Source organism: Mus caroli, chromosome 7 (assembly GCF_900094665.2).
Source record: "Mus caroli chromosome 7, CAROLI_EIJ_v1.1, whole genome shotgun sequence".
Lineage (NCBI taxonomy): Eukaryota > Metazoa > Chordata > Mammalia > Rodentia > Muridae > Mus > Mus caroli.
In genome coordinates, this window is record NC_034576.1 from 82,429,527 (window position 1) to 82,452,985 (window position 23,459).

The following is a 23,459-nucleotide window of genomic DNA, read 5'->3' on the forward strand; positions in this document are numbered from 1 at the left end:
AACACTTGCTGCCAGGAGGGCAGTGCTCAGTGGCTGGGAATAGGCTATCCTCTGCTAAACTGTTTTTTTGTTTTCTTAACATGTAAAGTGCATGGGGCTGGAGAGACGGCTCAGCAGTTCAGAGCACCCCCATTCAACTCCAGCTCCAAGAGATCCAAGGCCTTCGTCTGGTCTCTGAGGGTACCTCTCTACCTCCATGTAAAAATACTGACCTATAGCTAGATGTTGGTGTTGCATGCCTTTAATCCCAGAGGCAGGCAGATCTATGAGTTCAAGGCCAGCCGTGTCTATGGAGCAAGTTCTAGGACAGCCAGGGCTACAGAGATATCTTGTCTTGAAAATCAAAACAAAACAGAATAACTAAACAAAACAAACCCCTCAAAACCCGAACTAAAGGAATTAAGTTCTTATTTGGAAAGGAAGAGCTGAAATAAGAAAGAGCTCTGGAAAGGGTTAATCACTTGCATTGAGGTATTTCAACAGCCCCATCTGCCAGAATGTGCAGGTGAAGAACACCCCACAGCTTCCCAAAAGGTCAAGGCTTACTGTGACCTTGAGGTTTGGGCCTAGCCTGGCAGCCCCCACAAAGAGCTGGCTCACTCTGAGTGGTCAGCACACTTGGAATAGCGGGCATCCAGGATGTGTGCAGAGAGCAGGTGGGGCTCAGTACTCCTCTTGGTCACTGTGAAGGCGGGCAGGGACTTGCTCTGGAGCTTCATTTCCAGGTACCCATGGCTGACATGGCCATGCTGAGGAGAGCCTTTACAGGCCAGGCCAGGGATCGTGTCTGGGACCTGGGCAGAGGCATTGCTCCTAGTTTCTTTTCTGAAGCTGAGGTCACAGAAAGAATTGCTAAACTGGCTCTGCAGTGGTGAGGGAGGGAGGGAGAGAGGGAGAGAGGGCTGGCTCTGCATCTGGCAGAGGATGAATCATCAGGGCTAAGAGACTTGCTACCCTCAGTGTAGCATGTATGGTGCCATGGTCAGGCTTGGGAAAGGTAATGTGTCCAGCGCCGCATGCAGTAGGCATGACACTGGCAAGTCAGGGGTGGGGACTGTCCTTTAAATCTTCCACACTGCAGTCAGAGTCTGGCCTCCATGGTGCCAGGCTGCCAGTCAGTGCCCATGTTCCAACCACGTAAGCACTGTAGCTGGGCCTTGCTATATTGTGTTCTTCTTTTCCCACCCTTTACACGCCGCCCCCCCTCCCCCTCAGTTTTACCCCTATCACTAGATAGGAGAGAACAGAGAGAGGGGAGAGAGATAGAGATCTCTGAATCTAATTCCTTCTTGTTTCTTTTCGCTTATAGCTGGTCTTTGCTACTTTTGTGGGTCCTTCTTTTCCCTACCCTTTAGCCCCCCATTTTCACCCCCTATCATTAGATAGAAGAGAGAGGATGGGGGGGGGGAGAGAGAAATAGAGATCTCAGAATCTAATTTCTTTCTGTTTCTTCTTTGAACACAAACTACTAACAAATTACAACCAACCACCCCCAACAACCAACAACCACTGATCCCACCTATCAGGGCCCTAGCAGTATGTACCCTCTAAAAAGTCCCAAATGTCACACAATCGCAGAAACCACCTGCTAGAGCATAAGGTAAGTCATGGTCAGCTGCTGTGAAGTAGACCCATAACCCCACGCCTGAGAGTAAACCAAAAACATATTCTTATTTCTTTCTTTAAAAAAAAAATCAAAGTTCCAGAATTGTCACTACAGAGCACTGTCAGGGATGGTCAGAGACAGTGGAGCAAAGACAGCCTCTCTCTTAGTTTAGACCCAAGAGTAGTTACACAGAAGACGGGGGGGGGGGGGGGGGGGGTGTTCCAGCTGTTAACTAGTGGCAGCAAGAACACCCAGGCAAGCCTCCGTGTAACCATCCAGGTCCAGGATCCCAAGGCAAACACAACCCCAGCCCCTGGTTGCATCACTGATGTCTCAAGAGCAAAAGGAACACTCCTCTCCAGAAGGACCAAGGACTTCCTCTGTCACAGCAAAGTGCACAGGGCACTTGTAATCTCAGCATTTTTGAGAGAGGGAGAGGGGAGAGGGGAGAGGGGAGAGGGGAGAGAATCTCAGACAATGGCTTTCTTAATAGCAGACAAACTAGATGCAAGTCATTAGCAATGAATTAATCCCTCTGGCTTGACTAGAGGAATTGAGTTTTCTAAGCCCATGTCAGGGGACATGGTGCAAGCCGTTGTGTGATGCTTCCTTTTGCAGTCTACAGTACCAGGCCCCAGTTTTGGGTCAAGTAGTTTCTAGCAAGCAAACACCTGAAATCTAAACTACCTGGGAAGCCAAGTGCTTCCAACTTAGGCCAACAGCAAGCGCGCACTTTAGAGCAGCACTGTGGCCCTTTTGACCCTCAGCCTGACAGCCCTCTGGGTGGCTCCATCTCAGGCAATTAACTGAAGGGACACAGGATCCTCCAGCTCTCATCTGTCTACCTTAGAGAACTAAGCCTCTCTTTATTAGTTTGTGAGAATTGCTTAATCCCCTAAAGTCTCAGTTTCCCTGTCTGTCATCTATAAAAGAGAGGGTTGTAAAACTGGGAGAGACTATCTTGAAGAGTAAGGAAAAAAAAAAAAAAAAGAGCTTTGGAGCCAGGCAGGCACATTTCCAACCTTAGCCCTGGGTGACAAAAGTCTGCTTAACCTGGCAGTAAAATGTCCATGGGTGGGGCCAGAGAGGTGGCTCCAGTTCAGAGCACTGCTGCTCTTGCAGAGGACCTGAGTCTGGTTCCCAGCACCACAATTTTAGGCTTCTCAACCTCCTGTTAATTTGAGGTCCAAAGAATTCCGTACCCTTCTCTAGCCTCAGAGGGCATGTATACTCTCCTCTGGCCTCAGAGCATACCATCAGACAGACAGACAGACAAACACACCCCAGAAATAAAATAAATCTTAAAAAAATGTCTCTAGTAAGGACTATTAAAGGACTCTTCATGTCCCCCTAGAGCAAATGCTTGATTTCAGCCACTGTAAAAGGATATGAATGTATGCAAATGGCAATAAAATAACATAAAATAGCAACGAGATGCTTCCAGAGACTGCAGTAGGATTGATCTCAGGTCTGTCCTCTAGCCAAGTGCCCACCATCACTGCAGCTCTGACAGAGGACTGAAAGGTGAGGAGAGGACGCTGCATCAGCGTCATCAGTGCAGGAAGCCCTGCTGGGGACTGAGACACACTGGGTAAGACACACGGTTTCCTAGGACATCAGCATCACAAGCCATGGAAATGCACTATCGGGAGGGAGGGAGGGGGGCCTGCGCGGGGCAGTTCCCCATGGCGGTGCATCAGCCTCCACACCAGCACATGCTAACTTTGCAGGGTTCCAGAGCTATAGAATGTCAACCAAGGGAGCCCAGTGTGTTCACTGCAGGACTAAAGCTGGGAAGCACACAGCACTACAGCTAGCATGCTGCAAGCTCAGCCCACATAGCACCCAGTTCAGGCTTCCGGCTCTAGAATCTGAGACTGGTTAGTGGGTTCTGAGCAAGTGTGTGTATGTGGGGACTTCTTCATTCACAACACAGCACTGAACCTTCTGCTTCCAAGAGAACAGTGTATTTTAAACTTGGGAAGAGTCATAACCTAGGAAGGATTCAGTCGTCACATTCTACAGACATTGGTTTCTCCTCTGGGAGAGGGTTCGGGGGGTCGCACCCAACTCTGTGTGTGTGGGGGGGTGGGGTGGTAGTGACACGCACACAGAGTGTGACTTAAACCATCCGGCACACAGATGCCTCTGACGACAAGACTAGGAATATACTAGTAAGGAAACTGCTCTGCAGCAACTGCGGACCACAATGCTTGACCATACAGAGGGTATAGAGGCCCTAGCAGAGGTGGTGTACACCCTGCCTTAACCTGCCACTTACCAGGCCTGACAGCTCAAAGGCAAGCCCTTCTCCCAGGTCTCTTCCCCAGTAAGTGATATAGGATCTCAGAAGCCCTTGGTGCTAGAGAGGAAGTCAGATGTGTTCAGTCCCAGTGGTGGGGCCCTGGGAAGCAGGTGGCATGTTCACAGTCCCTGGCCCTGAGGGCAGCTGTGTGGGGAAGGCAAAGGAGCAGTGGCTTAGTGCCCTGATGTCTATCACAGCCGTGTGTCAGGAGCTGCAGGATGGCCAGGCAGTGTGCACCCAACTCCATTCCCACTCTGGGAAAGGTGCAGGGCCCCAAGGTGCGACTCTAAAGGCTCAACGGGGTTCTGCCTCTGGACTTGACTGCTTTGCTCATCCTTCGAACTCCAGTTCAGCCCAGTCCCCCTCCTTCACACAAACTGGGACAGGTTGGGGACTTTGATGTTGAGGTCACCGATGTTGATGTTCCTGGGGATCTCAGGGAGGTTGATGTTCTTCACAGCGGACACGGCCCTTGCAGGGGCTGCGGAGAGGCCGCCCTGGAAAGCGGGGAGAGTGTTAGTCGATTTCCAGTGTCGTCTGCTTAAATCCTAAAGCAGATGACAGACAGAGATCTAAAGCATTCCAGATGGCACATACAAAAGTCTTCATTCCTCACGGGTGTCAACAAAGCCCTATTTAGCTATGTGCAGCCTTGCAGCCTTTGCTGCCGTCCCACTACAGAGTCTGCAAAGGTGTGTTGTGCCCTGTGCTTCATGCACTTTTATAGTTATGGCAAGTAACACCACGCTTGGCCCATGGGTTGCTCAATAAATACTTGGTAGAGATGATTTATCTAAGTCCTACGACTTGAGGATACTAGATTTACAAAGCAAAACAAAATGAAATCCTTTCCTTAAGAGTCTACCTTACAGAAAAGTGCAAAGCCAGAGAAATTCGTTTGAAGGAGAAAGAATGTCAGCTTTCAGACAACAGCCTGCCAGCTAGTGTGAGCTGGAAAGGATGGGCTTTGGATGTCACGTGGCTACAGGCTGGGAAGCAGTAACCTTGGAAAATCAGCCTCCAGGCCCTCCAGGCTCAGCAGGGAGTGGAGGGGGTGACACAGGCCTGGGAGTCACTCTCTGTTCTAACCCACAGCTCTCAGGACGCTCCCTCTAGCTCTGCCCTTCCCCTGCATGTCTGCCTCTGCTGGTTCCAGACCCCTTGCCTGACTCACTCACAGTGCCTGGAAGCCTCCCAGCCTGCACTGCTCAGAAAACCCTGGCAGGCAGAGCTGTGGTCAGAAAAACTCTGACGAGATGAGCAGTCTCACAAGAAGGACACCTGGTTTTGTAAGACAGGTTCCATTCACAAAGCAAAGAAACCCTTGGAGACACTCAGAGATGTCACCATCCCACTATTTCTGCAGCTGTGAGGGGTACCCCTCTAACCCTGCTCACTGTGGGGCTGAGGTGGGCGAAGACCAGGGTAGGATTGGCCTGGCTTCACCATGAGCTCCTCCATCAAGCTCAGAGACACATGAGGATAAGGAGGTATGGTGTTTTCTTTTCCTTTTTTTCTCTTTTTTGGTTTTTGGAGACAGGGTTTCTCTGTTTAGCCCTAGCTATCCTGGAACTCACTCAGTAGATCAGGCTAGCCTCAAACTCACAGAGATCTGCCTTCCTCAGCCTCCCGAGTTCTGGGATTAAAGACATGTGCCACCACTGCTTGGCAAGGAACACTCTTCTGTTTGCTTTTTGAGACAGGGTTTCTCTATGTAGTCCTGACTGTACTAAACTCACTATGTAGACAGGCTGGCCTCAAACTCCAAGATCACCTGCTTAAGTCTCCTCAGTGGTGGGACTTAAAGTGTGTGCCATCACCACCTGCCCAGGTATGGTATTTCTAAATCAGCATTACTGTAGTTTTGAAGAAGCCTCACTGAAAGTAAAGAATCTTGACCTTCCAGAGGCTAAGAGCTAACCATGATCTATGGCTGCTCAGAGAACAGATGCACATATGCACCGCCAATGTGAGTCATAATCATATTCCAGAGGCTGGCTGTCCTTCCTGCCATCTGCCTTTCCTTTAAGCCAGAGATCTCAAGTCGCCCTACCTGTTTAATGTTTATACTGGCCTTCATGTTAGTGTAGACAAACCAAGAAAGACAGGAGGGAACCACCTCCTAAGAACAGAAGCCACCCAGCAGACACAGTCCACCCAAGCTATGGATGCTCTACACAAACACATGTTCCTCCCTGTACCCAGTCGGACACAGTGCAGCTACTTCCTCACCTCCGACTTCTCCAGCCGGTTTTGAGCTTCGATTTGAGCCACAATTTCATTCATGTTTGTCTCCAACACCATTCCACCCATCACCACCTCCTGCAGGATGTAGTGAACCTAGAAGAGAGGCATCAAGACTCAGAGCCCAGCACAGTGGTTTGCCCGGGGGGCAGCAGCAGAGGGGTCAGACAGGCCCTCACTGGAGACCACAAGACTTCATGGTCTTCTATCAGCAATGGCGGAAGGGTTTGGTTCTCTCAAGACAATGAGGTGGTGGCTGAGGCTTCCAACTCAGACAGCTCATGTTTAAATTCTAGCCCTGCTGTTTGTTAGCTAGGTGGTCTTTGGCAAATTATTTTCTCAGTACTTCAGCTTCCTTCCAAAACCTCGGGAATAAATGGCTGGGTGAGATACCTAGATGGAGAATTAAACAACGCTTTGCTAGTGCCTGCTACATGCTGGGCCCCACATAAGTAGAGACACTTTTCTGTCATCCATTAGACTGTCATCATATTGGCTGGCATTAAGTAGATCTAAGCAGCTGAAATGGTCTAAATACTCTCCTTAGCGTGCAGCTCACAGTTTCCAGCCAACCGGCAATTCTCTAAGCAAAACCAAATCTTGATGCACTACCAGGATGGAGCTGAGGCAATTCAACCACTACACAGGGAGACAGAAAGGCTGCCATGGAGAGCCGTGGGTGCCATCCTAACTGGTTTATAGTCATGGGAATTCAACAAAGGGCACTGTGCATGGTAGGCAAGAGCTCAACCATCTAACCAGGGTCCTGCAGCCGAGCGAGCGGTGTTCTTGCTAAACTGTGCAGGACGGCCCTCTGCTCATAATCCTCCTGTCTTGTTTCTCAACTAGATGTTGCCAACTCTTGCAGGTCCAACCTGGCACTTTATATTTCAAATAAACTATAGCAACGAGTCTTGTAATTACTTTCTGTTAAACCTTCTGTCATCAAGTGAGTGCAGAACGATTGGGCCGGTGCACAGGAGGCCAGAAAGGCCCTGGGAAAGCAATTCAGCTGCAAGACTGGTGGGTTTCAAAGCTCTTGGGCTTAGCTAAGACAGCAGCTTCACGTAAGAGGGAGACTAAAGACAAGGCTGAGAGGGTAGCTTGGGTTTAAAGCAGGGTATCCTGTTTGTTTGTGTGTGTGTATACACACACACATGCATGTGTCCCAAGTTTAGACCACTGACCTCCAGTCTCAAGTCAAGTGTCAACTTTTTCTTTGGAGCCAAGAAAGTTGAAGAAAAGAAGTGTGTGCCTGTTTTCATGCATTTGACTGTGTTCTTAGATTCTGCCCACAGCACAGGAAGCTGAAAGAAAGCCCTAACACGTGGCACTGGGATTTGCCCTTTGGCCTTGGGGAAGGAGTCCACATGAAGTAACCCTTCCATGCAGCCGTTTATTAAGACTTATAACCACTTCTCTGCTCTCTCCTCTCACTTCTAAATTCTATACAACACACATTACCCATAGGATACAGGAATTTATATCTATATGTAAATAAAACTTAATAGTAAAAGTTTCATATTTAGGCAACTTAAAAAATGTTATGCAAGACTGGTTTTCATATTACTCCTTGGGGGAACTCCATTGCGTACACTTCCCTATCAAATAGTCCTCTGGATGTATTAACTGTATGGGAGTTCCTCAGAAAGCAAAAACAGAACTACCGTATGACTCAACAATTCAGTGTCTCGGTACACACTGAAAAGACTGAAAGCAGAGACTCAAAGAGACATTTATACACCCACGTGCACATCAGATATTTAAACACCCATGTGCATATCAGCAATAGTCACAATGGGCAAAAAGTAGGGCAGTCCAAGTGTCCACTCTCAGATGAATGGATTAATAAAATATGATGTGTCCATAAAATAGACTACTATTCTGTCTTTAAAAGGGAGGAAGTTTTATACATGTACACACCTGTGCAATACAGATAAACCCTGAGGAAACTGTTGTAAGTAAACTAAATTAAACACAAAAAGATATACTACAAAATGGGTGTGGTGGTGCACAACTTTCATCCCAGCACTCAGGAGGCACTGGCAGCTGGATCTCAGAGTTTGAGGACAGCCTGGTCTACAGAATAATTTCTAGGACAGCCTGATCTATAGAGAAACCCTGCTTCAAGTAGTAAAAAAAAAAAGGCTGGAGAGATGGCTCAGTGGTTAAGAGCACTGACTGCTCTTTCAGAGGTCTTGTGTTCAATTCCCAGCAACCACATGGTAGCTCACAGCCATCTGTAATGGACATACATAAAATAAATAATTCTTTAAAAAAAAAAAAAAAGCAAAAGTAAACCAAACTAAACCAAACCAAACCAAAAAAGACATACTATGAAATTCATTTATGTGGTACCTAAAGCTGTCATCCATAGAAACAGAGAACAGAATGGGGGCTGGGGGAAGGCAGGTACGCTGCAGCGTGTGCAGAGGTGGACAAAGACCTCTGCAGATGGACAGTGGTAATGGCTGCACACTAATGTAATGAACTCAATGCTACTGTCCTGCAAAGTTGCCAGTGGTAAGGCTGGCAAACCCTGACTCCTAAACACAGGCAGAGCCCTATCTGCAGTCAAGCACTCTCAGTGCTCCACCATTTTCTGCTTAACCCACCTCTTCTTCATTGGTGCAAAGCAATGCTTTTGCTGAGTATCAACTATGTGTCAAGTGCTTCATAGGACTTGGGTTAATTTTACGACACTTATTTGAGTTTGGTCGCCGTGATGGTTAGTTTTGAATGTCAACTTATCACGACTCAGAACCACCTGGGAAGAGAGCCTGACTTGAGTAACTGTCTTTATTGAGTTAGTGGATGGCAGTGGTTCTCAAACTTCCTATGCAGAGACCCCAACTATAACATTACTTTTGTTGCTACTTCCTAACTGTAATTTTGCTACTGTTATGAACTACAATGTAAATATTTGATAATAGGACATCTGATACACAACCCTGTAAAAGTGTTGTCCAACCCCTGAAGGGGTCGAGAAGCACTGTCTATGGGTATGACTGCTTTGACTGTTAATTGAGATAGGATGACCCAGCCCGTTACCCATGGTAGCAGTGGTCCTGAGCTACACTGGACAGGAGGGAGGCATGAGAGCAAGCAGGCAGTGTGGTGGACTCCCTGCTCTGCTGTCTGTGTAGGTGAAGAACTGGAATGTAAGCCAAGTAAGCCTTGCCTCCCCACCTGCTCTCTGCCAGGATGTTTCACCATAGCAGCAGCAGAAGTCGGAGTAAGATGGCTCCTTCATTTCTTAGCTGAGAAAATGCAATGGAGTCTGTAGCTCCAGGAGCCATGGGTTCCAGAACCAGGGCGGAGCTGACCCCTGTATCTGTCACCGCATGTACCACATGACTCAGGTACACAGGGTATCACCATAAGGCTTGAGGCTATTGTGGCAGCTCCAGTGGGAACTCTGCAGTGTATCACCTCAGGATCCCAAACAATGTACAATGGAGAGTAACCCACATCTTCCTCCATGGGCTTCCTCCTTGGGATTCAGGACAGAGGAAAGTGTGACTGCAGAGGCTTTATGAACAAAATATAGCCAAAGGCCAAATTTGTAATGTTATGGGAATCAGAAGATAGGAAAAAAATATTAAGAACTTTTGTTTTATTTTTGAGACAGGGTTTCTCTGTGTAGCCCTGGCTGTCCTGGAACTCGCTCTGTAGACCAGGCTGGCCTTAAACTCAGAGATTCATCTGCCTCTGCCTCCTAACCAAAGGTGTGCACCACCACTATGCACTATCACTACCTGGCGAGAACTTCTAATTTGAACAAAAAGACAGAATTCCCAAAAGCCATTCAAGTGTGTTCTAAATATAACAGGGAGAAATGAAACTGCAAACCCATTTTCAACAAGACCAGAAGGAAACACAAATCCCAGACCCCCAAACGATGGCAAAGAGATCAGAGCAGGGAGCTCAGGCAAAGCTCCCTTTGATTCACAGAAGGAAAAGATGTGCCAGAGAAAATGGGAGCTAGTGACCTCAGAAGGCCTGTAAAGCTACACTCCCTGAAGGCCAAGCACACACCAAAGGAAGTCTTTGCTGATGGAAGGCCTAGAGTTGGGACCACATTAAAACAATACACAAGAAGCCTGCTGTCTGTGCCTCACAGAAGAGGTCCCTGTGGCAGCAGAAAATGCCTTCACACTGGGGAAGCCTTCCTCCTCATGGGTGCTTAGCTTTGTTAGCTGCCTAGAAATAACGTTAACCGACTTCACCTACAACTCTCTAACACAGGAGTAACAAAGCCCAGCTTAGAATACCCTCCCCCAACAAAACTCCTAAAAATAGCTGGCACCGAAAAAGCAAACCCATTTAAAGATGTTTATAAAGAGAAGTCTACACAGCAGTGAAATAATGAAACAACAAAGAAAATTAGGAAGCCGGAAAACCGAACATTAGACTAAGATCTCCGAGCAGAACCCTGATGCTGGGAGCATAGCCACAGCACAGAGTGTCAGCCAAGAAAAGACAGACAGACAGAAGACAGCTCAGCAGGACAGCAGGACAGCAGGAGCACACACAGACCCTGATCTGAGTCCAGCACTGCAGACAAAGCAAAGTACAATTTAATCATGTATTTTCGGGAGCATGGTGGTACATACTTAAAATCTCAGCTATTCAAGAAGTTGAGGGAGGAGAAACAGTTGTGTCTATGAAGCAAGAACTCCAAGTAGGAAGTCTAGAGCTTACAACAGAGGGAGACTAGAAGACGAGAAAGTATGTCACAGCGGGACTCGGGGACAAAGTAGAAGGAAAAAGAAACTACAGGATTGAAGGTAAAAATAGAAAATACAAATCAAGGGACATCACTAAAACATAAAGAGCAAAAGGCAAGCAGTAAGAGAAAACTGAATGAAACAATTAGGGGTGGAGGGAGGGCTGGGCAGTGAGTGCTTGCCCGGCACGGAGGCCCTGGGACCCAGGCCCAGTACTGCATAAGGCAGGTGTGCTGGTGCATGCTTATGACCCAGCATCTGGGAGGTAGAAGCAGGAGGACCCGAAGTCCAAGGTCATCCTCAGCTCTACAGGGAGTTTGAAGCCAGTCTCTAAACCCAAAGCAAAGCTAATACTTAACGCTAGCAGAGAACAGTCCCATCCTCCTGGACACACCCATGGATTTTATGCCTGGATGATCACTCCTGAGTCTTTCTTGAGGAATCCAGAATACATGTGGCAATCAAGAGGCCACTCAGAAAGACTACAGCATAAAGAAAACATCAGCCGTGAGTGGGATCAGCTTCTGGGTTCCATGTCTCAATAATGAAAACAAGCAAGGACCAGGAAGAAAAGGGAGGGAGCTGGGGAGAGACCAAGAGGTCACATCACCTTCAACAGTCCACAGACAGCACAGTAACACTCCTGATACGCTTGTTAGGCTTTTTAATATGATTTTCTCTCAAGTCCAAACCTACTCTCATTTGCTACAAACAAACTCCAGGAGCCACCAGTTACAGCCAACATCTCTCCTGGACTATTAGTTCTACGCCATTAGCTCACACAACTCACCCAGAAGGCACCCTTATCATTCCACTGCTCTAGAAGAAAACCTGCCAGGCTGGTGCCCACAATCCTCGTACCCAGAGGAGGAGTCAGGAAGATCATGAGTTCTAGACCAGCCTAGGTCAGAGTGAGACCCTGCTTCGAAAGCCAAGAGTCTCTCCTGTACTATTTTTTGGGGGAGGGGTTGTTGGGAAGAATGTGGTGTTCACCAGGAGTGGGGGATAAAGGAGGATAATGAAAGGTGAATATGATCAAAGTATATTTCACATATGTATGAAATTATGTAAAAAGGAACTCCCTGCATCCCCCACAGAAGGAAAACCCCAGCACCTGTGATGTGACAGGAAGTAGAGAATCCTTCCAAATGCCTTTCTTTTCTTTTATTTGAAGTAGGGTCTCTTTGTGTAGACCCAGCTGTCCTTGAACTCTCTGTAGACCAGACTAGTCCTAAACTCACAGAAATCCATCTGCCTCTGCTGCCCAGCATGCTAGGATTAAAGGCATATGCCACTACATCTTTCTACCGTTTAATGTTCACTCTTTCTTCTCATTCTTGGCTTGCTGTGTATATGTGATTAAATTCCATCACTATAATATTCACGAGAACACCACAAGCACCCTTTGCTAAGTGCACGGCTCCACGGACCGAAGGACTTGTAGGATGAAGGAACAGTAGCCCACGGTAACCTTGCATGCCAGTCAGGAATTCTAAATCAGAGGTAGTAAAACTTATCTGAGTGGATAAGAGCGAGCTAAGATGCTGGAGGCCGCCAAACACAGGTGTGGGAAGCACGCAGCCAAGAAACGAAACTGACCCGGGCACCTGCCGAATTGAAGATATGGGCAGAGCACAAAGAAGGCCTCTGTGAGAGGCCAGGCGGGGGCTGATGGGCTGCCCTGGAGGTTGGCAGCAGCAGTCTAGGTAAATACCTGAGAGAACACTGGGAGTCAAAGCACCGCCCCAATGAAAGAAGGCTGGGAGGAGAAGAAGCCTGCACCTGAGTCATGTAGATGGCATTCAAAATGATAGGACCATGGAGAGTTTGGTGTGATACTGTGTCCCTTAGTAATGTCAGAAGCCACACCCATAAAGTCTTACCAACATGACTGCCCAAATGTGAGCTGAACAAGGATGAGACCAATGGACTGACAAACTGAATGTGAAAAAAACCCACAAGATCCCCGCCTTTCACAAAGAAGTATAGACAACGGAGGAACAGTGGTTTTCCCCGGCAAAGGGCACACCCGTTGCTTGTCCAGTGCCAAATGATCAGTAGTGAGAACACGAGAGAACACAAGTCACGTTGCACAGACTGAGCAGTTCTATTTGGGTATGTGTACATACAGATGCGTACATGCACACAATAACAACTATTGAAAGAAGAGGCCAGGAACTTGAAGTAGAGTGGGGGAAGGGTAAATGGAAGGTTTTAAAGAGAAGAAAGGGAAGGGAGAAATTATAATCGCAAAAATAAAAAGCAAACAAGAAAAGATGAGACTAGAGGGAAGCAATCAGTGTGCACTTTGAGCACAAATCATCACTAAATAGTCTTCTGTCAGCCCAATGAGCATTTATTTATCACTATGATATTATCAAATCGACTCAGAAGTGCTTCTTGGAGTTTAAGTGAGAAGTGTCATGTGATTTCTAAGTTCCTCTGACCTAGAGATACTCACAAGAGGGAGAGGAGTTTACCTGAACATAAGGTGTAAGACGGCCCCAAGGTTCCAAGGGGACAATCTCATATGAGGATGTAGGTGAGAGATGCATCTGAAATCCTAGAGTTTGTACAGCAGCAGGGAGCAGCTGGGGTTTCCTGAGTTTGATTGACATAAATCTATGGCCACACTTTAATGAGTGAAAACTGGTATTTATAGTTCTACACAACTTAAATTTTTTTCTCTTGAAACCTCTATCTCACAATTGCCAAAAGTAGGAGTGATTTTTAGCTAGCTTGCCAGACGCTCTACAGACCCTCTGACCTGCTTTCTAGGCCTCTTCTCTGCTCTCACTCTAACTCCCACTCGGATACAGACCCTCTGACCTGCTTTCTAGGCCTCTTCTCTGCTCTCATGCTAACTCCCACTCAGATATCTGTATATCCTCAGTTTTTCTTTTTCTTTTTTTGTTTTTTGTGTTTGTTTTGGTTTTTTTTCCGAGACAGGGTTTCTCTGTAGAGCCCTGGCTATCCTGGAACTCACTCTGTAGACCAATATACGCTCAGCATACTCAAGGACCTGGGTCTGATCCTCAGCACAAAAGGAACAGGTTTGTCCACCTGTTGCTATCTCCCAGTAGAAAGAAAACACTTTCCCAAATGAGAGCTAGGGTCTGTAATGCTGCCGACTGCTGAGATTTGCCAATTCCCACACCTTGCAGCCTTCAACCCGTCTTGCATGGTGACCTTGCTAAATAGTTCTGTGAAAATCAAAACCATTCTTCCAGGTTTGGGGTTCTGACTGCCTAGGATTGGGCCACCTAAGTCAAGAACTTTGAGGACCTGTGCTGGTGGAGTCAGCGTCTCCCTAGTGATCTGGCTGAGTGTTTACTGAGACACTAAGTCAGGGCACTGCAGTACTGTTCTCTGCAGGTCTCTTGTCTAATGTGATCGTTTGAGGTTGCATGTTAAGTCTCCTGCGGGTGCCCAGAGCAATGTGCTTACAAAGCATTAGCTCACAGCTGCTGGGGAAAGAAGAGTCCAGTACTAGGCTGAAGTGACACAGCTTGTTGATCTGGCATGGCCTCCAAACTTGGCCCTCTGAAACTCGACGTCAGATAAAACAGATTAAAATGAGCCTGGTAGTGTCTCAACAAGATTGACAAGAGTACAACAGGAAGGACACAGATGCCACTTCAAAGTTACAGAACCTGGGCTGTGGAGTTTTTGAGGGTGGAGACAAGTCAGTTTCAATAGCCTTTCCCAAGGACACGGGGCCCAGACCTCCAAGGGTCCCTCCCATCCCTGGGATGAATCAAAGAACATTCTGCCTCTAACTCTGTCAGCAATCACTACCACTGGGAGCAAACTGTCTAGGAAGAGGAAGGGCGGGGCAAAGCCCTGAAGTCAGGCTTCTCCTCTAGTGGAGCGGTCTTCAAACCTGAACTTGGCCATGCTTCAAAGCTGAAGCAGTCAACCTCACACACCTTCGCCAATAAATACAGAATGTGAAGCTTGAGGAGTCAGCTTCAATCCCAAATGTAGTGCCTCAGAACACCTCCAGCACTGACTCCACAACACAGGGCAGCTCTCGGGGGATGGGGGGGGGATGGCAGGACCCCACCCTGGAGGCTTTGGGGCAGGGAGGCTGGGTAACATCTCTTGGACACTATCAGCCCATTAGCCATACCACAGCCTTAGCTTACAGTCACAGAAACCTCTAGACTAGAGTAATTTCAATTCCTCATCGGATTAAAATCTTACAAGACAGAGGCACACACTCCTGCCTGGCCATTGATGAGATAGAATCAATAAAATACTAACCAAATATAAAAGAACAGGGTCACTCTGACAATCAGGGTACCAAGTTCACAACACTCATGCTTTGACAAGGGATTCCTAATCATCTACAAATCAAGCTTACAAAGTAACTACGGGGGGGGGGGGGNGGAGGCTGGAGAGATGGCTCAGCGGTTAAGAGCACCTATTGCACTTCCAGAGGTCCTGAGTTCAATTCCTAGCAATCACATGGTGGCTCACAACCATCTGTAATGAGATCTGATGCCCTCTTCTGGTGTGTGTCTGAAGACAGCTACAGTGTACTCATATAAAAAAAAAAAGTAACTACAAAAAAAGCCAAGGATAGATAACATTTTCTATCCCCTCAGGTTAGATTGCTTGAGTAAGTTCTATGAAAAGTCTTCAGAGAGTAAGTAGGAAAGAGATTCTTGGGGGAGAGGGTGGGTCATTTGTTGTCTGCTAGATGGTATGTGCTCTGAGAGAACCCGAATGGACTCAGCACAGACTAGGGAAGAGAAATGACCTTGGCTTAGGGTCAGTTTCTAGCTCTCATATATTCCACATAAAAAAGAAACGGAGAGCGCAAAGGCAAAACTATGCCCTAGAGACCTGGGAGTGAGCCTTTTTTTCTCTCTTGCCTACTCTCATTCTGGAACCTAGTATTTTGCAGCATCTCAAGACACGCAGAGCACTGCTCTTCTTGGGCCTGTGAACTGCCTTGTGATTCTGTGCCAAAAGTAAGTGTGATAATCAGACCTGACCTCTGTTGGTCCCTAAATGGTAGTGACTGCTGTGGGGTTAGAGGCAGAATGTTCTTTGACTTGATTGAGATCTGAACCAGGGCTGGAGGTCCTGGCACCCAGTGTTCCTGGGAAGGGCTTGTCTCCACCCTCAGCATAGGGATTACTGCAATGTACAGCGTGGAGGGCATAAGGAAGAAGGCATACTTGGTTCCACCTGGGAACTCGGGAGATAGAGCAGTGCAGGAGAGAGTTGATTCTTAAGTCACCATCATGTTACTTTAATGGAAACTTTCTGAAAGTGTATTAAGTACTCCCGGACTCTGAAATAGCATGTTTTGTTTAGCACCCTCACCCCATCCCTGTTAAGATCAATTAATGTGCTACAGTGTGACAATGAGATGCCATTAGAAGTTCAGATAAACAGCTGTTTGGTTTATCTAAGCATCCAGACCTATTGCACATAGGGGATGTGTTATGCTCAAAACATCCACTCAGCTTCACTATCTGTTCAAATATGTTTACCATCACATAATGTTAAGTGCTGGGAGGAAGGGTGATGATAAGATGTGGACCATGTCCTCAAGCACTTGGAATCAGGAAAGATAAACCTGTACAGAATTAACTATAATAAAAGAAGATTGCGATAAGTACCATGACCCGTACAGAATGCTATGTCAGCTCAGGGAGGGGGCTGAGACTAAGTGCCGAGGGGGAGGGCGGGTAGAAATCCCCGAGCAACTGTGTTTCCCTCATGTTCTAGAAATCCCATAGTGAAAGTGGTGAGCCACTGGCTGGCTTTGTGATCTGTGCTCTCTGAGGACTTACGTTTGATGTAGCCAACTATGCGCACTGCTCCTTATTTCTAACTTCTAAAAAGAAACCAATTCCCATTACCAGTTAGGGTTCTCTGGATGTTTTGTTTTTTTAGTTCACAGATGAAGGGCCTTGTGCATGAGAGCAAATGTTCTACCTCTGAGGTACATCCCTAATTTATCTCTCTAAAACTGCTCTGTGGGGCTGGGGAAATGGCTTTGTGGTTAAGAGTGCTTACTGTAGTTTGGATTCCTGTACTGATACGGCAACCAAGGCACATATAACACACACACACACACATACTCTCTCTCTCTCTCTCTCTCTGCATAAACTTATATGGACACATACACAAATAAATAATCTTTTTTTATTTTTTAATGTTCTAAAGATGAAGCTGAACTCAATGATAAAGTGCTTGTGAGAATGTGTGAGCTCTCCAACTCAATCCTAGGACAGCAAGAAACAGAGGAGGTGAGAAAGGAAGGGGAGGGAGGGAGGGAGGAAGAGAGGGAGTCTGCATGCTGAAGTCAGGTACAGGGTGCACACCTGCCATCCCAGTACTGGGAGGCTGAGAGACAGGACTGCTGCAAGTTCGAGGCCAGTCTGGGAAAAAGCAAAACCAAAGTTCTAACAGGCTGTTTCTTTCTAGCCTACCATTCAGTTCCCCCGTCCAATGCTTGCACTACTTACTGGTCTCAAACCCACATGGTACTGAGCACTGAGGACAATCCAAACCTTGTTTTCTTGAATTTTGTCCTTGCCCTGGAAAACTGTGGACTAACAGAACATGACTAACTCCAGTCCTTTGGTTGCCATGTTCAGGATGCTAAAGCGAGAGAACACTACAGGTAATGTGACCTGGTGAAGATGTGCAGGCCCAGACACAGGCCGGGCAAGTTCTGATTCTACTATTTACCCCTGTGTAGCCAGGGAGAGGCTGGCTTCCTCTCTTAAGTCCATTTCCTTACCTGCAAATGGGAAGACCCAGAGGCTTAGCTTCCTAGTCTAAGGATAAAAACGATGATGCAGGAGGATCACTCTGGCTGGTCACTCTGGCTGACAAAGCAAATACCAGATGGGGACGGGTTACTCGGTGGCTGTTCTCAAAGCCACCTCATTATCCCGTTTAACTCTTCCCCCACAGCAGAGCCCAGCTTTCATCTCCTTTAGCTCAGGGAAGAGTCATGCTTAGTGCTGCCCCAGAAGCAACTGTCAGAAACAACTATAATAAAAGAACTGTCTGCTGTCAAGCCTAAGGAACCCTCACTCCGCTGCATTAGCCACACCATGCAACAAACCATTCCCATGCCCTGGTGTAGCCGAGTCATTTAGCACAGCAACATGAAAGAGTCCTGTCCCCCACTTGAATTCTAACCCCTTCCTAGTCAGAACAAGCACAGCACTTTCAGGTAAAGGAAGCCCTATCATTTGACCATCAGGAGTGATGCCAAATGCTGGACCACAAACCTGTCTTTGGGGTGTGACCTCTGACCTCACAGTTCCTGTTCCTTCTGAGCCACTGCCACCAAACATGCCCAGGCCTCATTCTATGTTCACCCTTTTCTATGCTGGGACAAAGACACACAAGCAATAATATCCCCAAAGACAAGCTATGTAGGCAGTTCAGTGTCACTGGCACAAGGCTGACTGCAGGAAATGGCAAGAGGTGAAGCTAGAAAGGCAGGTGGGAGAGGTTATGACAGTCATTGTGTGGTATATCAAGGGGCTCTGAACATTTAGGTAGCAGTCCCAAGTAGTTTCTCCACTCAGGCAAACTCATTTGCTTAACCAGTCAGGGTCATTTAACATTATTAAAGGTTTCCAGGAAGGTGGAAGGAAGGGAGAGGAAAGAACACAGTATGCCTGTCTTCTTGCAAGGGTCTCAGTCACTTAGATCGGGGGCAGATAGTTAACATGTCTTAGGAAAAAGACTACAGTCAGAGTTAACAGTTGTGGAAGCAGAGGACTCACAGAAAGAAAGTCAATATAAATGCAAACTCAGCATTAATTGAGCTAACTAAAGACTAACTTCCACCTGGTCTACAGCGTGAGCTCCAGGACAGCCAGGGCTACACAGAGAAACCCTGTCTCGAAAACAAGAAAACAAAGACTAACTTCAATCACCAATAAGCAAAGGTATGTGGTTCTATACTTAGCAGATCCACACCTTCACTGGTTTTATGTGGCTATAAGGGAAAATGTTACAAATTAAACTATGACATGCTGGTGATTTGATATGGTAAATCATAACTATTCCCCAAAGAAGTGAACTACGGAATTGATGAGGCCTGTCAGAGCACTTGCCTGGCCCATGAGAGGTGTAGTTCAGGTTCATGTGTCCTGAAAAATGAGAAGGGACTAAGTTATGTAGGAACTTGCAAAGTCCATGAACTGTGCCACTCTGGGCTTTGAGGAATACTTCTTCTCCTTGTAGTTAAGTTCTTCTTTCAATAGTTAAGCCCAGGAAGGCCACCCTGGTATCTCTGTTGGTGCTGGCTGACGGCAGGAAGGTTTGAGAACTTACTGCCTAACAACCGTGAAGCTTAGCTCCTCAAGTCACAGGCAGCTCAGGTCACAGAAGCTGACCAGTGAGCAAATGTAATGTACTGTGCAGGTCCCCACTGGCACCGAACTACTTTCAGGCTCAACAATGTTCCCTGAAGCGTGCACCAGGCCAGTCCCTTTACAGGGCACACACTCCTTTGGCCCCCAGAAGCTGTGAAGTTAATAACAGTTTCTAGGCTAGGGAAAGGATAATCTGCAGACAACTTATCATTTTACCAGGCCTCAAACTCAGACTTTGCCTTATGGCAATATGTGTGATTTAACTGTTTATTGTGGTAGACAATAAAGGAGAGGGAGAAGGAGAAAGAGAAAGGAAGGCAGGGAGGAATGGAAGGAGGGACACACAGAGAGACTCACAGACACAGACACACACACACACACACACACAGACACACACACCAGGCACTATGTGCACATGGCACCTTCTCTCTACACAAGTTTCTTCTGTAACCATGGCTTGCAGTGATCTCCCCATCCCCTTTAGACATCTCCCACTCCTCGTCTCTTACTCCTTCCTACCTTCCAACTGTGGTCCAACCATGAAATCGTTTGCCTCTTTTTAGGCATCAAGGTCCTTATTCTAGCTGCTCCAAGAGACTGGAATGCTCTGCTCTAGCATCACATCTCTTCTCTTCTTTCTGTTCAAATGCTATCTTATCAGACCTTTTCCTTACCCTACATAAACATCAGGCCATGTCACCGAAGCCTCACGTTCCTGTATGGTACCCTCTCTACAGTCATCACTAGTTAACATATACCACACTTTATTTTCCCCTGCGTCATGGACAGGAATGCTTTATTAATTCTTTCTTCAGCCCTAGAACAGAGGATACATGAATTCACAGCAATTGCATAGTCAACTGGAAATATTTGAACAAGACAGTCTGACCACACTTTCACAATACCACACAATACCCGGTAGGAGAAACGATCTGAGTAAGTAGTTACTATGCTCTAAGCACTTTATATGTGTGACTCTCACAGTCACTGTCAAGGACTGTGGCAAAAGCCACAGAGTTCCTAAGCAGTAGAGCGAGGATTCAAGTCCAGCCATCTGGGCTTGAGTCTCTGCTCCTAACCACACCATAAGCAGAGACATACTGTGACAGCTGCAGCTACAAAAGCAGTCAAGGGTGTTGGGGACACACGGGTAGCCTGCTTCAGTCTGCAAGTGGAACAGGTGCCACAAGGAAGGCTAAAGAAGATGGCCAGAACGGAAAAAGCTTCCATGTCAGTATGTTACAGAAGCTAAGAACAAAGAGTGCTTTAAGGTGAGGGGACAAAGCTTCACACTGTCACCCCGTCCACCACTCCAAATCCTCCAACCAGCCCTGTGCACACACCCTGCATCCAATCCAACTTCCCTACTCTCCTACCCTCTACCCAGCACCCCTGCCTTTGGAAAATGGCCCAGGGTACCACTGATTAGCAATAGCAGTCAAAGACACAAAGACCAGTGGTTACACACATGCAGTCTCAAATGTCTACAGATCTATACTTGGTTGAACTGGAGTTTATGCAAAGTACCCCACCTCCCACCCACCCCTTTCTAACATGCATGTCCTCCGTACCTCCCATCCACCCCTTCGCAACATGCATGTCCTCCCCAGTGCCATCAGATCCTGAGCATTTGTGTAGCCTAAGTTGGCCTCAAACTTGCAATCCTCCTGGTATCAAAGGTAGGTACCACCACTATCAGCTTGTCTCTACTCTTCTGTTTTTACTGTCTCTAGTTTTGAAAGAAAAACTGAGAGAAATACAGTTTTCAATATAATAATCATACTTTAAAGTTCTTCAATTCTATGTAGAAAGAACATGGGTGTAAGTTTCAGATATTTTTAACCTAAGCCTCAGCTTCATTATCTGTTACTGGAAGACATTACCATACCCACAAAAGTCAGTGACGAATAAAGTCCATAGCATAATTCCCGGCACTGGGCAGCGGACCATCACCAATTTCTCTCCCTAACTCTCCTTGCTCAATGACTTCTTGGTGGGAGCTCATACAGCCTCACGTCTTCTCACTTGATGCTGATCTTCCACCTCACACTGTGGGGCTTTCTCACCAGTCTGTGACTCAATACAAGCCACTCTTAGATGCAGTGGCCAGCACCAAGACCACTGTACTCAGGCGGCAGCAGGTGCCTGCCATGCTTCTCTATGAAGAACCCTGACTTTCAGCTAGGAGCTGAAGGTAGTCTGCCATCTACCCTGCCCACCAACGGCTCAGTCCAGCCTCAGAAACAGGTACATCTTCAAAGTCTCAACCTCTTCTCTACTTCTGATAAATGTTCCTAACTAAGCCTTACAACCAGGTACTGCATTACTCCACCCAAAGCATGCACATGACTTCTGGTTGGGTGCAAACCAATTTGATCAAAGTGGCACTTAGCTACAAAAGCCAGCTGTGCACAGTGGGGGCTCCAAGTCAGCTGAGGGCCGCATGCAGTTTCTAGTACCTTCCAAGGAGGGGCTATTCCAAGACCAAACAGTGGCTTTGGGTAAACCAGCCTGTCTGCTGGACTACAGGCTTCTTAGAGGTGGAGAATTAGTGTAAAAGACAAGTTTGTCTTTAGTTGAAACTATATTTAGCAATATAGTTCTCCAAGTAAATACTTAACAAACACCTTTTGTCTGATAATCAGAAGAAAAAAGACAAAAACAACAAACAAACAAACAAACAAACAAACAAAAAACAGTGAAAGACAAAACCCCACAAAAGTATCAAGACTTCCCAAGGTCATAAGTCCCAGGAAATAGAGGTCATTTGCACAAAGCCCTCCTACAGGGAGAGGCACCTTTTCTCAGACTCTGTTATTGAATTTTAATTTCTAAAGCAACCTTAAATTCATGTAGAAAGCATGTAAGATACAGATATCAAATACAGTCTTACCACTTCAGGGAAGCTATTGTAGGTGATGTCTCTTCCTAAATGTTAGCCATGTTTTCTTCCTACAAAAACATTTCTCAGCTGAACAGTGGTGGTACACACCATTAATCCCAGCACTTGGGAGGCAGAGGCAGTTGGATCTCTGTGAGTTTGAGGCCAGCCTGGTCTACAGAGCAAGTTCCAGGACAGTCAGAGCTACACAGAGAAACCCTGTCTCAAAAATATTTTTTTCTCTAGTTTTATAGTATGCAAAATAAAGTATTAACGAATTAAATGTCAGCTTTACCCCGGAAAGGACAAATGAAAAACCAGTGGCAGCCTGCTGGGCATGCTGGCAAACACCTGCAATCCTAGCACTCATGAGTGAGACGGGAGGATATGGAGCTCAAAGTCATCCCTGCCGACAGAAAGAGCTAGAGGCCAGCCTGGGACATACATATGAGAGCTTGCTTTAAAACAAGCAAACTAAATCATTAGTAGTCACTGCTGTATTTATTAAGTGCGGGCTCTCCTCCCTGCTGTTCTAAAGTAGGACTGTGTTTGCCTAGTCCCTTGACCAAGGCGTGTAACTTATGTTGACCAGTGAAATGACTGGTGGCAGGTATGTCACTGGAAGAGCCAACATACAAGCACCCAGGTGGACTTCCAACAGCCTAGACCTCCAAATGACAACAGTGTACAGCAATGCCAGTGACCACACAATTTTTGAGAAATAAACTAAACCTAAGCTATAAGCTATGGAGATTTTTGGGATGATGTATGACCAATGCCTCTGAGGATTCACATGAACAGCAAGTGTAGCACAGTATTCTTAGCTAAGAAAAGGCCTGCTTAGCCGGGCTTCGGTGGCACACTCCTTTAATCCCAGTACTTGGGAAGCAGAGGCAAGCCAATATGTGAGTTCGAGGTCATCCTGGCCTGAAGAATGAGTCTAGGATGGCCAGGGCCACACAGAGAAGGTCTGTCACAAAGAAAGAGAGAGAAAGAAAGAGGGAGGGGGGAGAGAGAGAGAGCTAGCAAGCACGAGGGAAGGAGAGAAGAAGGGATGGAGGGAGGAAGGGATGGAAGGAGAGAGGGAAGAGGGAGGGGAGGGGAGGGAAGTCCTGCTTGTTTTGTAGGTGCTCAGCCTCTGAGAAACGCACCCCCATTCCAGCCTTTAAGGGCACAACAGCTCCACAACCACCACTGTGCACATACTGTGTGGTTAATTTCACCTGCCGCTTATATAAGGGATCTCTGGCAATTCCCTTTGCTCTTGGTTATAGTTTGGTGGTTAGTTTGTGTTTAGGAAAGGACTGACATCTATAGGTCAGGCTGGCTT

The 23,459-nt window shown here is 46.9% G+C and overlaps 1 protein-coding gene across 1 annotated transcript in view; it reads right to left on the reverse strand.

The window, feature by feature from the left end:
* Positions 1-1,665: 1,665 nt before the first annotated feature.
* Positions 1,666-23,459, reverse strand: part of LOC110297849 (AP-3 complex subunit sigma-2) — a 43,542-nt gene continuing 21,748 nt past the window's right edge. Inside the window, exons 5-6 of the mRNA XM_021166886.2 lie at positions 6,144-6,251; positions 1,666-4,408 (exon numbers count right to left, since the gene is read on the reverse strand). Of these exons, the coding sequence (XP_021022545.1) occupies positions 4,280-4,408; positions 6,144-6,251 (237 nt within the window). The 3' untranslated portion in view covers positions 1,666-4,279. The remainder of the gene's footprint in view (positions 4,409-6,143; positions 6,252-23,459) is intronic.